Source organism: Aegilops tauschii, chromosome 6 (assembly GCF_002575655.3).
Source record: "Aegilops tauschii subsp. strangulata cultivar AL8/78 chromosome 6, Aet v6.0, whole genome shotgun sequence".
NCBI lineage: Eukaryota > Viridiplantae > Streptophyta > Magnoliopsida > Poales > Poaceae > Aegilops > Aegilops tauschii.
Genome location: NC_053040.3, coordinates 300,575,861 through 300,593,071, shown reverse-complemented (window position 1 = coordinate 300,593,071; position 17,211 = coordinate 300,575,861). Strand labels below are relative to the sequence as shown.

Genomic DNA, 17,211 nt, shown 5'->3' with positions numbered 1-17,211 from the left:
GAACAATTCCACATTTTATTTGAATTTGTGATAATGTATGGCGTTTGCAGCTTAAGTAAATATTAAACAATCTAAACAATTTAAAACAATACAGAGGCTAGCCAACTCGCTTGGAGAATGCCCCCTCGATCAGTTCCTTCGCTGGCCGTTGGATCTGGCCATCTAGAGTGTCTGAGCCGTGGGATCTTTACCTGCTGTTAAACCCGATTTCACCTCGCGGCCGTTTTTGCTGTCCAATGACTGGTGGGCTCGCGCCGCGTGTTTATTGGCTCGGTTGATCGATCTCGGGTGGAAAAGGCTTTCGCCCAATCCCCGCGCGCGCTCCGCTCCCAATCCTGGTCGCGGGGTTGCTGCGCCAGAGCCCACACCCGCACCAACCCTAGCCGCCACACCTCTCCTTCCTCCCTCACTCGACAGCGCCGCACCCCTTCCCTCCTTGCTGCTCTTCCGGATAGCCGCCGGCCGCCGCATCCCTTCTCCCCCTTCCTCCTTCCCGCTGGCGCCGACGAGCGCGACCACGCCCTCCTCCGGTCCTTCCTCCCCCCCGTAGCCAGGAGTCGAGCCCTCGTCACGAGGAAGCCACGGGAGGAGGAGCTCAACCGGGCGTCGCTGGCCGGAGAAGGAGGAGAGTCGCGGATGCCTGCCAAGGAGGCGGATCGGCTCGCCTCCGTCATCAATACAGCCTCCGCGCCACCACCCTTCTCCGGTCCTTACTCCCCCCCTCCCCCCCCCCCCAGCCCCAAAAGCTCTACCGGTTCTTTCGGCGAGATCCACCGTCTCCTGAGGTCCTTATCCATCCCAGCTCGTGAGGAAGCCTCGGGAGGAGGCGAGTCCTCATCGCGAGGAAGCCGCGGAAGGAGGAGCTCAACCGGGCGTCGCCGGACAGAGAAGGAGGAGAGGCGCGGATGCCTGCCAGGGAGGCGGATCGGCTCGTCTCCGCGGCTGGAAAGGGCTCGGTGGTAAGTTTGGCTTGTTCTCATATCTCAGCGAGCCCTGCTGGGATTATTTGTAGACTTCCTTGCTGAACCCTACAGGGAGCAAACGCATTCCCAGTTTGCTTCCAGAGGATAAGGCAGGGGAAGAGGTGAACCTGCTTGCTCTTCATTGATTCCTAAATAAATATCTAATCTGTAATATTTTGTTATATCTCTGCTCAGTTACAATTACAACATGGGGCTTCAAGTGTCTATTACTATGGAACACCAATATCCGTGCATTTTAGTTACGACTAAGTGCCACACCAATGAATGTGAATGTCTGTTCAGGTAATAAGTATCACGATTAGCAATTTCGGTTTGTCCCCATAGTCTATGTGTGTCCCATGTCCTTTCAGCACCTTCTGCTATTTTCCTGCATTTTTCTTCCCTTCTGCTGCAGATTAAATGACTGAAAGCAAACAAATAGTTATTCTGGACTATTCAGATTATCAAGTACAGTATACTGCAACATATCAGCTTCTTAAATTTCTGTTGCAACCTAGCATATACCAGCATAAAAAAGTTTCTTTTGCTCATCATGTATATTATGTTCCTCTAAATCACGTGTACCATTTTCAGGTATTAATAGTGCAGTACTACATGAAGGCAATATGTTAGCATATTAGGTACTACTATTCTTTGCTCCCTAATATGTGAGTGCTTATGGTTTTGCTGCAGTACAGACTCGGCATCTATTCGTCTTGGTACAAACTAATGTTCTACTAAGGTGTGATAAATTTAATAATAAGAAGATATTGCAGAGATTAACACAATGTTTTCCTGCATTTTTTCACCTAAAATCATCCTTCAACACAATGATTTTATTGTGTTAATGTCTTTCAAATCTTACATGCAGTGTCCATCTTGGTTCTGGTGAATTGATTTGGGAACTCTTGAAATCTGTTTCTTGTATATTGGCCATGATAACTCTTCACCTGACATTCTGCAATGGCTTCCAGCCAGGTAATTAGTTCACATGGGCTGTCATTTCCCATCCCTTCCTACTTTAATACATGTGTTTAGGCCACTTGATTGCTTATTCTAGGTATGTTAGTTTGTGTATAATTCATGCCATGGTACTTTTTGTTGCTCTATGTGGTAGGTTACTTAGAACAGTATAGTTAAATGCAGAAAAAATATAATCAAGTTGGGAAAAGTGGAAATTGTCCATTGATTTAAGGAACTAACTAATTAGTCTTATGATGCATTTTCGCGTACCATGCTGCAATGCTGCATTAGTTTTTGGCCGAAACTTCTTGCCTAGATATGGCCATTTTATTTTTGCTACACCATGGTTAGTTAGCTGAGCTATTTAAATACAATTTCAGGGTTTTCTTGTTGCTGCTATTCCTCGTGGATATTCAAGAGGCAACTTGGCACCTAATGTCAACAGCATGCTTATTGGTGACGAGTGAAATGAAAGAAGGCTGCAATGGAATTTGTATTAGGTATGTTTCTCCCACTTCTCAACTCTCTCAATCTTCATCCCAATTCCTGCCGATAGTGATTGATATGGGTCTGTAGCTAGGTTCAAATATTTTCTTCCTTTCATTAAGCAACTTCCCTCGAAAAATAATGTTTCATCGTTGTGCCTCTTACAGACTACAGTACCTATTACAGACTACAGACCACAGCTTACCTGTAACTCCAAGTCCTATCACAATCTTGGTGGAATCTGAAAGACATAACGCATATGCACCAATAGACCAAAAAATCCTCTCTGTTATAAAATAAAAGAATTAACAACTTATAGTACGTAGAAAATAGTGGTATTAGTTGAAACACCATTGTAAAGAGCAATTTCAGTTCATTGAAGATTCTGTCCCTTGTGGTAGGCTTTCTTTGCAAATTCTTTCGCTTAATTGATGTGTACTCATTGTAATTTTCAGTAGCAAGTGCATCACGTATTTGGTTAATGCATTGTTTTTTATTTTCCATCCATAATGATATTTGAAGACAAGGAATTAGTATGTTATGCTTTTGGGGGTTCAAACACTTGGATAAGATTAAACATATGTGCTAAATTGGCAGTCCTTCATCCAAATTTTGATAATGATACACCATTTGGCGACAAGTTCTCTACAAAACTGGTATTTTTATGACACATGGTCGTGTAGCTGTGATCAGAAAACGAGTTAAGATATAGTGGGAAAGGGACCAGAAATGCGGTCTGTATGACCAAAAACATCCTAAACAAGTGAACATATGGTTGTTTATTATTTATTATTTTGCTCTGTTTTAGGAAACTATCTGAACTCTTCTGACGGCCATTTGTTCTCTATTGTTTTTCTTTAGAAGTTTCTCCATGATGGCCTTTTCCACCTAGAAAGAGCATCAAGGCCATTGACCCCGTTTTTGTTCTATAGGCATCTGTTCTTCAAATGAGGCTCCAACATGAGCAAGGGCATGGTTTGCAGATGATGTATCTACTTTATGTGTGTCAAAAGAGCCCTCCGACGCCCAGCCGCTGGTGTCTCTGCCCGAAGAAGGATCATGGTTCCCCACCTCTCTACAACTCATATTAAAATTTTGGTATATTCTTTTCTTACTTTATTTCCCGTGAACAAAAAGTTGGAACCTATTCTTAATTTCCCATAGTGGTTTTGATGGTATTTGGTCAGTGTGTTCCTGGCTGGAATTGCATGTATATCTTACATATTTAAATTGCAACAATTAATAAGGAGAATAGAAGCATTTGCATCGTCTAATACTTTGCCTGCCATGCTTAGCGAGAATTCAAAATAGTGACCTTTGGATATCAATTATGGGTTTGTAATTTTGTGCCAGGACCTAAAAGCATTTTTGTCTCATGCTTCGACTAGCATATCTATTTTCTTTGTAAATTCTAGACATCCAGTTCAGATTATGATCTTTGCATGCCCTTTTTTTGTATCTTCTGAAATAGGCCAACATTACAAAAAAGAGCCACATGTTTTAGAAATTGAATCACCATGACAGCTTTTCAGGTTATGGTTCTTTAGCCATTTAATGCAGTATCAATGGTTTAGTGTGCTTCATGAAATGAAACATAATGTATAGTTCAGCAGTTTTGAGCCTTACCCGCATATTTTTGCTTCACCCGTCACCACAGAGGTCTTACCTAACCTTGACCATTTAACTAAACAAAGTAAAACATAGATTTACATAGAAATTGTTTCAAATGGGACTTATGTGTATATGCATTTCATTGTAGACAACAAGCTACCGTTTAACCAAACTAAAAGAGATTAAATTTGTTGCCATATGTGCTTGCCCACAACTAAACCTTGAATATCTTTTCATCGCGCACATGGAATAAACATGGTCTCAATATAGTATGATTTAACACATGGCCTTTCTATTACCAGTATCGAATATGTCCTTGCAAAATGAAACTATTTTCATCGACAACATGTCTTTAGCGGGTCTCTGCGCCATTTGGCGCAACGGGTCAACTAGTACTATATATCGAACAGTCTCACATTTTATTTGAATTTGTGGTAATGTGTGGCGTTTGCAACTCACATCTAAATACTTGTAGGCGTAGGGGACGGGGCACCATACATTATGTGATAAACACATTATACATATGAGACATGGTTTAGATTATGAAGATCTAGCTAGAGCTTGAAACTTACTATGATTTGAAATCAACATAAAGTGGATTCAAAAAATCGAGTTCGAGTTCATATAGTACAAATATTTCATATCTAACTCGATAGTAATCATGTGGTGTGCTATGAAGATAATACACAAACGATGGTTTAACTTGAGAATAATGATGATTATAGATATTATTAAAATAGAGAAACAAATTCAAATGGTTTGACTTCACAACAATCATTATTGTAGATCTTATTAAAATAGAGAAACAAATTCAAATTTAGTTCATATTGAAGCGGTAGTATATACGTTTGGAATGCACCAAAACGCTCATTTGAGTAGCAGGTTGCATGCATTATACACGTAGCAAAATATTTTAATTGAACATAACATGTATTCAAAGTTTTGAATGGCATTTGTAGTGCGAATTCATTTGGTACAGTACACGGGACTAGACTCTCTTTCGTGGTGTGAATTGATTTCTTTTTGTTTTTTCGTTGACGGAAGTGCGAATTGATTTGATACAGTACACGCTAGGCTTGTCCGGAAATTTCAACCCGCGGCTTGTTACCCCGAAATATTTAAGATATATCTTTTGTCTCGTTGTGCTCCGAAAACTTCCTCCATTTCAACTCGCGCCTTGCTATCCCAAAATTACAACGCGCACGAAAACTCCCATCTCCTGCGGAATCCCGACCACGAAATGCCCATTATACCCCTGAACCGAAAGAACCGCCTAGCTCAAATCAGTGGGGGTACTTTGTAACTTATCCCATATTTTGGACAAGTGCGTCCCTAAGCCATGGTTCCCCACTCCCATCCACTACAAAAAAAAGCCACTGTAGGAGCGACGTCGCGAGTGCCCTGGAAGTTGGCGATGAAGCGCTCGCGAAGCTCGTCCCAGGAAGAGATCGACCGCTTCGGGAGGTTCAGGAACCAGGAGTGCGAGGCCGTCCTTGAGGGCCATGGGGAACCAGTTGGCCATAACCTTCTCATCACTGCTCGCCGCTTCGATGCTCAGCGCGTAGAGTTGGAGAAACTCTGCGGGGTCAGGGGTGCCATCATAGCGCGGAGGCAGATCTGTCTTGAACTTGTCGGGCCAGACGACACGGCGCGGCTCCAGGGTGAAGGCATGGCAGGCCGCCGCGCTCACAGGCATGACACGCACGTGGGGAGCTCGGTCCTGCCACCCGCACGCTAGAGGCTCCTGAGGCACGAGGTCTTGCTGTTGGTGCTGAGGTGCCGAGAGCACACGCGCATCAGCCTGCAACCACTGCACCACCTGGCGGCTTGCTTCATCCCTTGCCGGTGCCCCGCGTCGTGGGTCGCGCGGGGGTGCTTTGCGCCTGGGCTCCAGGTCAGCGTTGCACCGAGGAGGAGAAGGCACACCGTGAGCCACGTCGCACGCCTGGGATGGCGGGGGAGGCAGCGAGCGCGACGGCGCACGAGCCTCTCCGGCGGTGTTGACGAGTTCAGCAATCCAGCCGAGCCAATCGTCATAGAGTTCATTGGCAGGGTGATAATGCAGGAGCTCACGCACCATGAGCAGCGCAGCCTGCACTGCGCCGACCCACGGTGAGCATGGGAGGATGATGTCGTGGCCGGAGTGGGCGATGGAGTCATGGTGCGGCCATCACGCTACACGAGAGGTTGCAGTGATGAATCCTGCTGCTCGCGAGCAGTAGGGTCAGTGGCGGCGTTAACCATGGGGGAGGTGGAGCGGCGAGGAGTGTCATTGCCCGCGGGTGCCGTCTGGGCGACACGAGCGGCCCAGCGCTCGGTGCGGACACGGCGAGCGTCGGCCATGGGAGCGATAGAACGGACGGGAAACAAATGATGGAAGAAGGACTTTGACACGCCCCTATCCTGCGCACCAAATGTTGGATTCGGGGCTCCGTAGACCCAAGAAAGGTTCGACCTCTAGGGCGTGTGTGAAGAACTCAACCTATCCAGCCAACCAGCTCGTTGCCCCACAGCCTGGCCCTATTCGCATGAGCAAGGAAGGAGATGAACACGGTAGTTTACCCAGGTTCGGGCCACCTTGCAGTGTAAGACACTACTCCTGCTTTATGGTGAACTGGCCTCACGAGGGGCTGAGGATGAACTAGTACAAGGGATGAACAACCTCGCGAGGTTCAGAGGTGAGGAGTGAGTCGACCCATTCTAAGGCGGTGGCTAACCTATATTTATAGTGACCTCGATCCTCTTCCCCCAGAACGCAAGCAGGAAGGGATCCCAAAGTGACCAATTTGAAAGGGGACAAGTAGTACATCTTATCCTGACGAAAGGTGGTCTTCGCCTGCAAAGCTTCTAGTCATGACGCAGCGGTGGGCTCGGCGATGACATTCGTCCTGCCATGCTGGCAGTCTTGGTCTCGTTGCACCGGAATGGAAACCTTTGCCAGATTCCTCGGGAACCCATGCCTGTCCTTGCCCCTTAGCACTAAAGAGGAAACTTCCTCCTCTACGCCCGCTGGCGCCCGCTTGCCTTGGTCATCATGGCTTTCGTCATCGTAGCCTCATGAGGCCGGGTACCTGCATAGAAATCTCCACTCCACTGGAGGCCGCCTGGGGAGGCCGCTCCTTCGGGAGGTCTTGGTGGCGTTTGCCTCGCGAGGCTTTGCCCCTCGCGAGGGTCTTGTCAGGCCGGGTACCTGCATAGAAATCTCCACTCCACTGGAGGCCGCCTGGGGAGGCCGCTCCTTCGGGAGGTCTTGGTGGCGTCCGCCTCGCGAGGGTCTTGTCTTGGCAGTCCTGTAGATGGACCATACCAGGCCGTTGAGTGAGCTATGCCGTGGGCCGCAGGCATGCAAGTCTGGGTACCCTAGTTCCCAGAACGCCAATAGTGGGGAAGTGGGATCGATTGTGCCCATGATCTCCACTCCCCCGTGCTGTGCGGGCATGTTTTCTGCATGCATTAACTGCATCAGGGAATGCAACCGTCTGACGCAACCGCAATAAATCCCACGCGCATGAGCCGAGGGCGCGGCGTGGTAGGGCCTGGCCCGCAGTCGCATCGCACGCGTGGCCTGGCAGGGCCTCGTCCATCGCTCGTCGTCACATGGCGGCCCGCCGAGCCACAGCGGGCGCGAACCGTCATTCGAACCAAGATCGAGCGGGCTGACGCTTCAGTTTCCCGCCCAGGACGGGCTGCCGCGATCCGTCTTCTGGGAGCCGGCATCTAGTGGGTGTTGCCGGACCTGCGACCTTGAAGCCGGCGCCCGGGTGCCAGGCGCCATCTGCCAGGGCGAACTTTCTTCATCAACAAAACCGCCTCCTGCGGGAGGGGGGGGGTAAGCTGTAAAGGCCCCCCTGCTTGGAGCCGGCGAGCCTTCACAGCTTCGGGGTCTACTATCGGGGGATGACCCTTGGGTAGGCAGCGGAACCCAGATCCCATTTTACAACATCGGTGCTTGCCAAGCCCCTTAATCCGGCTGGCCTACCTACCGGCTCCCCAAGGCGAGTCGGCCGGGTACGGCCACCCGTCCCAGCCGGTTGGTCCATGTCGGGTGGCCACAAGAAGATAACCCCTACGACAAGGCAAGCATGCCTACATCGCTCCCCCTTTATGCCGACCCAGGCGGGCGTGGCTACAGTGCGCCCTGTGCCCCACCCAGGGTGGGCGGTGCCTAGGCGGCGCGATCCTATAGCTGGGCATTGCCCACCGCCCTGCGACGTTGGACGCGGCGTGCCACAGTGCCCCACAGCCAGTCGGACCCGTGCCCCGCGGCCTCGGCATGGCTCGTGCCTGGCGGTCCCGGCGTGACCCGCGCCTGACGGACCCGACAGGCCCGGCGGCCCCCACTACCGGTGTTGGATTCAGGTCTCCATAGACCCAAGAAGGTTCGAACTCAGGGGTGTGTGCGAAGATCTCAACAAGCTCAAGCCTCAAGCTCACCGCCCCACAGCCTAGCCTCGTCAAGTTTGTGCAAGCGGGGAAGAAGTTGAACACAGTGATTTACCTAGGTTCGGGCCACCTTGCGGTGTAAAACCCTACTCCTGCTTTGTGGCGGATTGGCCTCACGAGGAGGTTGAGGATGAACTAGTACAGTGGACGAGAAGCCTCGCGAGGGATCAGGTTGAAGGAAATATGCCCTAGAGGCAATAATAAAGTTGTTATTTATATTTCCTTATATCATGAAAAATGTTTATTATTCATGCTAGAATTGTATTAACCAGAAACTTAGTACATGTGTGAATACATAGACAAACAGAGTGTCACTAGTATGCCTCTACTTGACTAGCTCGTTGAATCAAAGATGGTTAAGTTTCCTAGCCATAGACATGAGTTATCATTTGATTAACAGGATCACATCATTAGAGAATGATGTGATTGACTTGACCCATTCCGTTAGCTTAGCACTTGATCGTTCAGTATATTGCTATTGCTTTCTTCATGACTTATACATGTTCCTATGACTATGAGATTATGCAACTCCCGAATACCGGAGGAACACTTTGTGTGCTACCAAACGTCACAACGTAATTGGGTGATTATAAAGGTGCTCTACAAGTGTCTCCGATGGTACTTGTTGAGTTGGCATAGATCGAGATTAGGATTTGTAACTCCGATTGTCGGAGAGGTATCTCTGGGCTCACTCGGTAATGCACATCACTATAAGCCTTGCAAGCATTGTAACTAATGAGTTAGTTGCGGGATGATACATTATAGAACGAGTAAAGAGACTTGCCGGTAACGAGATTGAACTAGGTATTGAGATACCAACGATCGAATCTCGGGCAAGTAACATACCGATGACAAAGGGAACAACGTATGCTGTTATGTGGTTTGACTGATATAAATATCTTCGTAGAATCTGTAGGAGCCAATATGAACATCCAGGTTCCGCTATTGGTTATTGACCGGAGACGTGTCTCGGTCATGTCTACATAGTTCTCGAACCCGTAGGGTCCGCACGCTTAACGTTCGGCGACGATCGGTATTGTGAGTTTATGTGTTTTGATGTACCGAAGATAGTTCGGAGTCCCGGATGTGATCACGGAGATGATGAGGAGTCTCGAAATAGTCGAGACATAAATATTGATATATTGGACGACTATATTCGGACACCGGATGAGTTCCGGGGGTCACCGGATATTTATCGGGGTGTTGGGGGGTTATCGGAACCCCCGGAGGAACTAATGGGCCAACATGGGCCTTGTGAGAGAGAGAGGAGGGGGCCTAGGGCTGCCCCCCCCCTTGGGAGTCCGAATTGGACATGGAGGGGGGTGGCGCCCCCTCTTTCCTCCCTCTCTCCCACTCCATCCTTCCCCCTTCCTAGTTGGACTAGGAAAGGGGGAGTCCTACTCCTACTAGGAGGAGGACTCCCCCCTCTCCTTGGCGCGCCCCAAGGCCGGCCGGCCTCCCCCCTTGCTCCTTTATATATGGGGGCAGGGGGCACCCTAGGACACACAAGTTGATTGTTTCCAGTCGTGTGTGGTGCCCCCTCCACCTCGATCATATCGTCGTAGTGCTTAGGCGAAGCCCTGCGCCGGTAGCTTTATCATCACCGTCATCACACCGTCGTGCTGACGAAGCTCTCCCTTGACACTCAGCTAGATCATGAGTTCGTGGGACGTCACCGAGCCGAATGTGTGCAGAACGCGGAGGTGTCGTACTTTCGGTGCTAGGATCGGTCGATCGTGAAGACATACAACTACAACAATCACGTTGTCATAACGCTTCCTCTTACAGTCTACGAGGGTACATGGACAACACTCTCCCCTCTTGTTGCTATGCATCACCATGATCTTGCGTGTGCGTAGAATTTTTTTGAAATTACTAAATTCTCTAACAGTGGCATCCGAGCCGGGTTTATGCGTAGATGTTATATGCATGAGAAGAACACAAGTGAGTTGTGGGCAATAATAGTCATACTGCTTACCAGCATGTCATCCTTTGATTCGGCGGTATTGTTGGATGAAGCGGCCCGGACCGATGATACGTCTCCATCGTATCTACTTTTTCAAACACTTTTGCCCTTGTTTTGGATTCTAACTTGCATGATTTGAATGGAACTAATCCGGATTGACGCTATTTTTAGCAGAATTGCCATGGTGTTATTTTTGTGCACAAATAAAAGTTCTCGGAATGACCTGAAACTTCACGGAGAATATTTTTGGAATATATAAAAAATACTGGCGAAAGAATCAAGACCAGGGGGGCCACACCCTTTCCACGAGGGTGGGGGCGCGCCGACCCCTCTGGGCATGCCCCCTGTCTCGTGGGCCCCCTGAGGTTCCACCGACCTCAACTCCAACTCCATATATTCACGTTCGGGGAGAAAAAAAACGGAGAGAAGGATTCATCGCGTTTTACGATACGAAGCCGCCGCCAAGCCCTAAACTCTCTCAGGAGGGCTGATCTGGAGTCCGATCGGGTCTCCGGAGAGGGAATCTGTCGCCGTCGTCATCATCAACCTTCCTCCATCACCAATTTCATGATGCTCACCGCCGTGCGTGAGTAATTCCATCGTAGGCTTGCTGGACGGTGATGGTTTGGATGAGATTTATCGTGTAATCGAGTTAGTTTTGTTAGGGTTTGATCCCTAGTATATACTATGTTCTGAGATTGATGTTGCTACGACTTTGCTATGCTTAATGCTTGTCACTAGGGCCCGAGTGCCATGAATTCAGATCTGAACCTATGTTTTCATGAATATATGTGAGTTCTTGATCCTATCTTGCAAGTCATTAGTCACCTATTATGTGTTATGATCCGGTAACCCCGAAGTGACAATAATCGGGACCACTCCCGGTGATGATCGTAGTTTGAGGAGTTCATGTATTCACTAAGTGTTAATGCTTTGGTCCGGTACTCTATTAAAAGGAGGCCTTAATATTCCTTAGTTTCCAATAGGACCCCGCTGTCACGGGAGGGTAGGACAAAAGATGTCATGCAAGTTCTTTTCCATAAGCACATATGACTATATTTGGAATACATGCCTACATTACATTGATGAACTGGAGCTAGTTCTGTGTCACCCTATGTTATAACTGTTGCATGAGGAATCGCATCTGACATAATTATCCATCACTGATCCAATGCCTACGAGCTTTTCACATATTGATCTTTGCATAGTTACTTTACCGTTGCCACCGTTACAATTACTACAAAACTACTACTATTACTTTTGCCACCTTTACCATTACTGCCATACTATTTTGCTACTAAATACTTTGCTGCAGATATTAAGTTTTCCAGGCGTGGTTGAATTGACAACTCAAGTGCCAATACGTGAGAATTTTCTTTGGCTCTCCTTGTGTCGAATCAATAAATTTGGGTTGAATACTCTACCCTCGAAAACTGTTGCGATCCCCTATACTTGTGGGCTATCAAGACTATTTTTTGGCGCCGTTGCCAGGGAGCATAGCTCTATTCTTTGAGTCACTTGGGATTTATATCTGCTGGTCACTATGAGGAACTTGAAAGATGAGAAAACCAAAATTTATCCCTCAACTATGAGGGGAGGTAAGGAACTATCATCTAGCTCTGCACTTGATTCTCCTTCTGTTTTGAGTAAACTTGCGACACCTAAACCTGCTTCTGCTATTAATTCTGATATTTCGCATGTTATTGATGATGCCACTTCTATTATGCATGATACTTATGATGAAACTACTTCTATACTTGATAATACTATGCCACTAGGTGAATTTCTTGATGAACAACTTGCTAGGGCTAGAGAGAATGAAATTATTGAAACTGATAATATTGATGAAAGTGATGACGAAGATTCCCCCCTAGATATGAATTGCGTATTGTGCATGAGGGTTATATTATGGATGAAGAAACTGCTAGAGATTTTTTTGCTTGCAATGATAAATATGATCTTAAGAAATTATTAGCTAAGCTGAAAGAAAAATCTTTGAATGCTAGAATGAAATATGACCCTGCTTTTGCTACTTCACCTATCTGTATTACTAATAAGGACTATGATTTCTCTGTCAATCCTGAGTTAATTACTTTGGTTGAATCTGATCCTTTTCATGGCTATGAATCTGAAACTATTGTGGCACATCTTACTAAATTAAATCATATAGCCACCCTATTCACTCATGAGGAAAAAATTTGTTACTACCTTATCCTTAAGCTATTTCCGTTCTCATTAAAGGGTGATGCTAAAACATGGTTTAATTATCTTGATCCCGGTTGTGTGCGTAGTTCCCAGGATATGATTTATTACTTCTCTGCTAAATATTTCCCTGCTCATAAGAAACAAGCTGCTTTAAGGGAAATATATTATTTTGTGCAAATTGAAGAAGAGAGTCTCCCACAAGCTTGGGGGAGGCTTCTCCAATTACTTAATGCTTTGCCTGATCATCCTCTCAAGAAAAATGAAATACTTGATATCTTTTATAATGGACTAACCGATGCTTCCAGAGACCACCTGGATAGTTGTGCTGGTTGTGTTTTCAGGGAAAGAACCGTTGATCAGGCTGAATTGCTATTGAATAATATGTTGAGTAATGAAAACAATTGGACACTTCCTGAACCAACTCCTAAGCCAACTCTGAAGAAAAGGGGTATTCTATTTCTCAGTCGTGAAGATATGCAAGAGGCAAAGAAATCTATGATACAAAATGGTATTAAAGCTGAAGACGTTAAGAATTTACCACCTATTGAAGAAATACATGGTCTTGATAACCCGACACAGGTAGTAAAGGTAAATTCTCTCTATAGATTTGATAAAGCTGAAATCCCATCTACTAAGTTTGCTAGCCAATGCTTGAATGAGTTTGATAATTTTATTGTTAAACAAGAAAACTTCAATGATTATGTTGGTAGACAATTGAAACGTAATGCTTATATGATTGAACACTTGAGTGATTATATGTCTAGAGTTAAAGGTGAACTTAAACTTATTAGTAAACATGCTTCTATGGTTACCACTCAAGTAGAACAAGTGCTTAAGGCTCAAAATGATTCGCTCAATGAATTGAATACCAAGAAAAATGATAATGCTATTAGAGTTATGACTAGAGGGGGTAAAATGACTCAGGAACCTTTGTATCCTAAGGGCCACCCTAAGAGAATTGAGCAAGATTCTCAGAGAACTAATGTTGATGCACCCAGTCCTTCTAAGAAGAAGAAAAAGAAAAATGATAGGACTTTGCATGCTTCTAGTGAACTTGTTGTTGACACACCTGAGAATCCCAATGATATTTCTATTTCTGATGCTGAAACACAATCTGGTGATGAACATGAACCTAGTGATAATATTAATGATGATGTTCATGTTGATGCTCAACCTAGCGATAACAATGATGTAGAGATTGAACCTGTTGTTGATCTTGATAACCCACAATCAAAGAATCAATGTTATGATAAGAGAGACTTCGTTGCTAGGAAGCACGGTAAAGAAAGAGAACCATGGGTTCAGAAACCCATGCCTTTTCCTCCTAAACCATCCAGGAAAAAGGATGATGAGGATTTTGAGCGCTTTGCGGAAATGATTAGACCTATCTTTTTGCGTATGCGTTTGACTGATATGCTTAAAATGAATCCTTATGCTAAGTATATGAAAGATATTGTTATTAATAAAAGAAAGATACCGGAAGCTGAAATTTCCACCACGCTTGCTAATTATACTTTTAAAGGTGGAATACCTAAGAAACTTGGAGATCCAGGAGTACCAACTATACCATGCTCCATTGGAAGAAACTATGTTAAAATTGCTTTATGTGATCTTGGAGCCAGTGTAAGTGTTATGCCTCTCTATTTATATCGTAGACTTGATTTGAATAAGTTGACACCTACTGAAATATCTTTGCAAATGGCCGATAAATCAACCGCTATACCTGTCGTTATTTGTGAGGATGTGCCTGTTGTGGTTGCAAACGTTACTATCTTAACGGACTTTGTTATTCTTGATATTCCAATGATTACTATTGGAGGTTTTGAATTTCCTCTTCCTACTGCCAAGAAGAAATATGATATTCTTATTATTGGGGATGTGCATATCCCCGTTGAGGTAACTTAGTGTTATTCGAAAGTTCTCCGGTTTCATGCGATTCGGAAAGAGTTTGTTAACAAGACTTGATCAACCTTGTTAGTGGATTCCTTTTGATGAGCATTAGGTGGATGAAGTTAGAAAGTGCAACTCTATTTACCATCCTTTCACTTTTTGTTATTTAGATTAAATAAACAAAAAATAGTATTTTCTGTCTGTTTTCTGAATTATCCATGCAATAAAAAATACCCAAAAATAAAAGTTCTCCAAATGCCCTGAAATTGAAATATGATTTTTTGTAGAATATTTAAGAATAACTGGCACTGAGAACACATCAGGGGGAGCCACCACCTAGCCACGAGGATCCAGGGCGCGCCCACCCCCTGGGTGCGCCCCCTGCCTCGTGGGCCCCACGTGGCCCCCCTCCACTTATTCCAACACCCACACACTTCGTCTTCCTCCAGAAAAAATCACCACACAGCTCAAACTCGTGCTCTAGCTCATTTTGCTGCGATTTTCGATCTCCTTGCTCAATGCTCCACTCACAAAACTGCTTTGGGGGATTGTTCTTCGGTATGTGACTCCTCCAATGGTCTAATTAGTTTTTGTTCTAGTGCTTTATTTATTGCAAATTTTTGATGCTTAGGTGACCCTATTCTTGAGCTTGCATGTCAAATTTATTTGGTCCCAAGTAGTTCTAATCCATGGTATAGTCTCTAGGCACTTGTGGGAGTAGTTTTTATCAATCTTGTTGAGTTTGGTTCACTTTTATTTTGAGTCACTAAAAATTTCAGAAAATTTCAGAAAAAGAAAATGATGAAGAGATTGTTGAGAGGCTCTTCGAGCCGAAGCTCGAAGGATAAGCAAAGTAAGGAGGATAAGAAGCCCAAAAAAATCTCCCTCGCACTGCAGAGGTTCGGTCGTGTGAATGGCCTTGTGATGAGTTCTTGAAGGCAGCTGGGATTCATGATGATTTTTATTATATTGCTGAGAATGCAGGCCTCACCGACTTCCTCCGCGACCAGCGCGAACAGTATCTCCTACTCACTATTATTTTTGTGCAAAATATTCATTTCCATGCTAGGAGATCACCACCTTCAATGGAGTTTTATTTATATGATGAAGATAAGGAGATGTCCCTATATGATTTTTGTCGGGTATGCAAGATACCCTTTGAGGGCAGCATAGAGGAACCACACCGTAATGATGTGGATGGATTTATTAATGAATTTGTTATAGGGGAAACGAGGAAAGTTTCAGGTGCAAGAATGTCACGCCCAATATGCGACACTATCCTAAAGAGACTCTAAGGTCCCACCAAGGATAGAACCGCATATTGACACGTTTTTGCAAGGTGGATATCATTACATCAAACCATTACATAAATAGTTGGGGATACATACAAGGCATACAAATGCCGCAAGAATATATCAATACATAGAACAACATCCGGCTACGGATGAAACACAAACAGAAACTCAAACGACATCCACCCTGCTAGCCCAGGTTGCCGACCAGGAACCTATCCCAAGATCGACGAAGAAGAAGAAGAAGAAATACTCCAAGACAAGCAAACATCGCTCTCACGTCATGATCATCGCATAACCTATACCTGCAACTGTGGTTGTAGTAATCTGTGAGCCATGAGGACTCAACAATCCCATTACCATGGGTATCAAGACTAGTAAAGCTTAAAGGGAATGGAGAGGGTAAGGTGGTGAGGTTGCAGCAGCGACTAAGCAATGTATGGTGGCTAACTTACGAGTACAAGAGTAAGATGAGAAACTACGCAAATGGTCGCAAACTAGTAATGATCAAGAAGTGATCCTGAACTACTTACGTTCAAACATAACCCAACCGTGTTCTCCTCTCGAACTTCCCCGAAAAGAGACCATCACGGTTACGCAACGCGGTTGGTGTATTTTAATTGAGTTTACTTCAAGTCCTCTACAACCGGATATTAACAAATTCCCATCTGCCACATAACCGCGGGCATGACTTTCAAAAGTTTAAACCCTGCAGGGGTGTCCCAACTTAGCCCATGACAAGCTCACGATCCGCAGAGACAATCCTCCATCGCGGGACACCCGATCAGACTCGGGGTCCCGGTGCACAAGAAATTTCGACAATGGTAAAACAAAACCAGCAAGACCTCCCGATGAACCGACCTAGCCTGATAGGAGTAGCGCGATCTCATTCTCAGGATACACCGGATGAGCTAAGCATACAGGTACCAACATAACCCAAGTTGCCAAGGGACGGTGTCGGTGTCAAAACCGGCAGATCTCGGGTAGGGGGTCCCGAACTGTGCGTCTAGGATCGATGGTTACAGGAGACAGGGGACACAATGTTTACCTAGGTTCGGGCCCTCTCTATGGAGGTAATACCCTACTTGCTGCTTGATTGATCTTGATGAATATGAGTATTACAAGAGTTGATCTACCACGAGATCGTAATGGCTAAACCCTATATGACTATGGTAATGAGTATATCCTTTACGGACTACACCCTCCGGTTTATATAGACACTGGGGGGATCTAGGGTTACATAGAGTCGGTTACATAAGAAGGAATCTTCATAATTGGTCGCCAAGCTTGCCTTCCATGACAAGGAGAGTCTAATCCGGACACGGGTACAATCTCCGGCCTTCATGTCTTCACAGCCCACCAGTCCGGCCCATGGATAACAGGCCGGACGCCC

At 45.6% G+C, this 17,211-nt stretch overlaps 1 protein-coding gene across 18 annotated transcripts; it reads left to right on the top strand.

Moving 5' to 3' along the window:
• Nucleotides 1–309: 309 nt before the first annotated feature.
• Nucleotides 310–16,068, top strand: LOC109753924 (uncharacterized). 18 transcript variants are annotated; one of them, XM_073501490.1, is made up of 6 exons: nucleotides 310–706; nucleotides 803–959; nucleotides 1,158–1,603; nucleotides 1,834–1,940; nucleotides 2,306–2,425; nucleotides 3,344–16,068. In XM_073501490.1, the coding sequence occupies exon 6, from the start codon at nucleotides 12,340–12,342 to the stop codon at nucleotides 14,539–14,541; it is 2,202 nt and encodes a 733-aa protein (XP_073357591.1). In that variant the 5' UTR covers nucleotides 310–706; nucleotides 803–959; nucleotides 1,158–1,603; nucleotides 1,834–1,940; nucleotides 2,306–2,425; nucleotides 3,344–12,339; the 3' UTR covers nucleotides 14,542–16,068. The 18 variants fall into 18 exon arrangements, with proteins under 18 accessions (XP_073357591.1, XP_073357601.1, XP_073357602.1 ...); XM_073501500.1 differs by adding an exon at nucleotides 1,661–1,704 and having other exon boundaries at nucleotides 310–959; nucleotides 1,158–1,265; XM_073501501.1 differs by adding an exon at nucleotides 1,656–1,704 and having other exon boundaries at nucleotides 310–959; nucleotides 1,158–1,265.
• The last annotated feature ends 1,143 nt before the right edge of the window (nucleotides 16,069–17,211 follow it).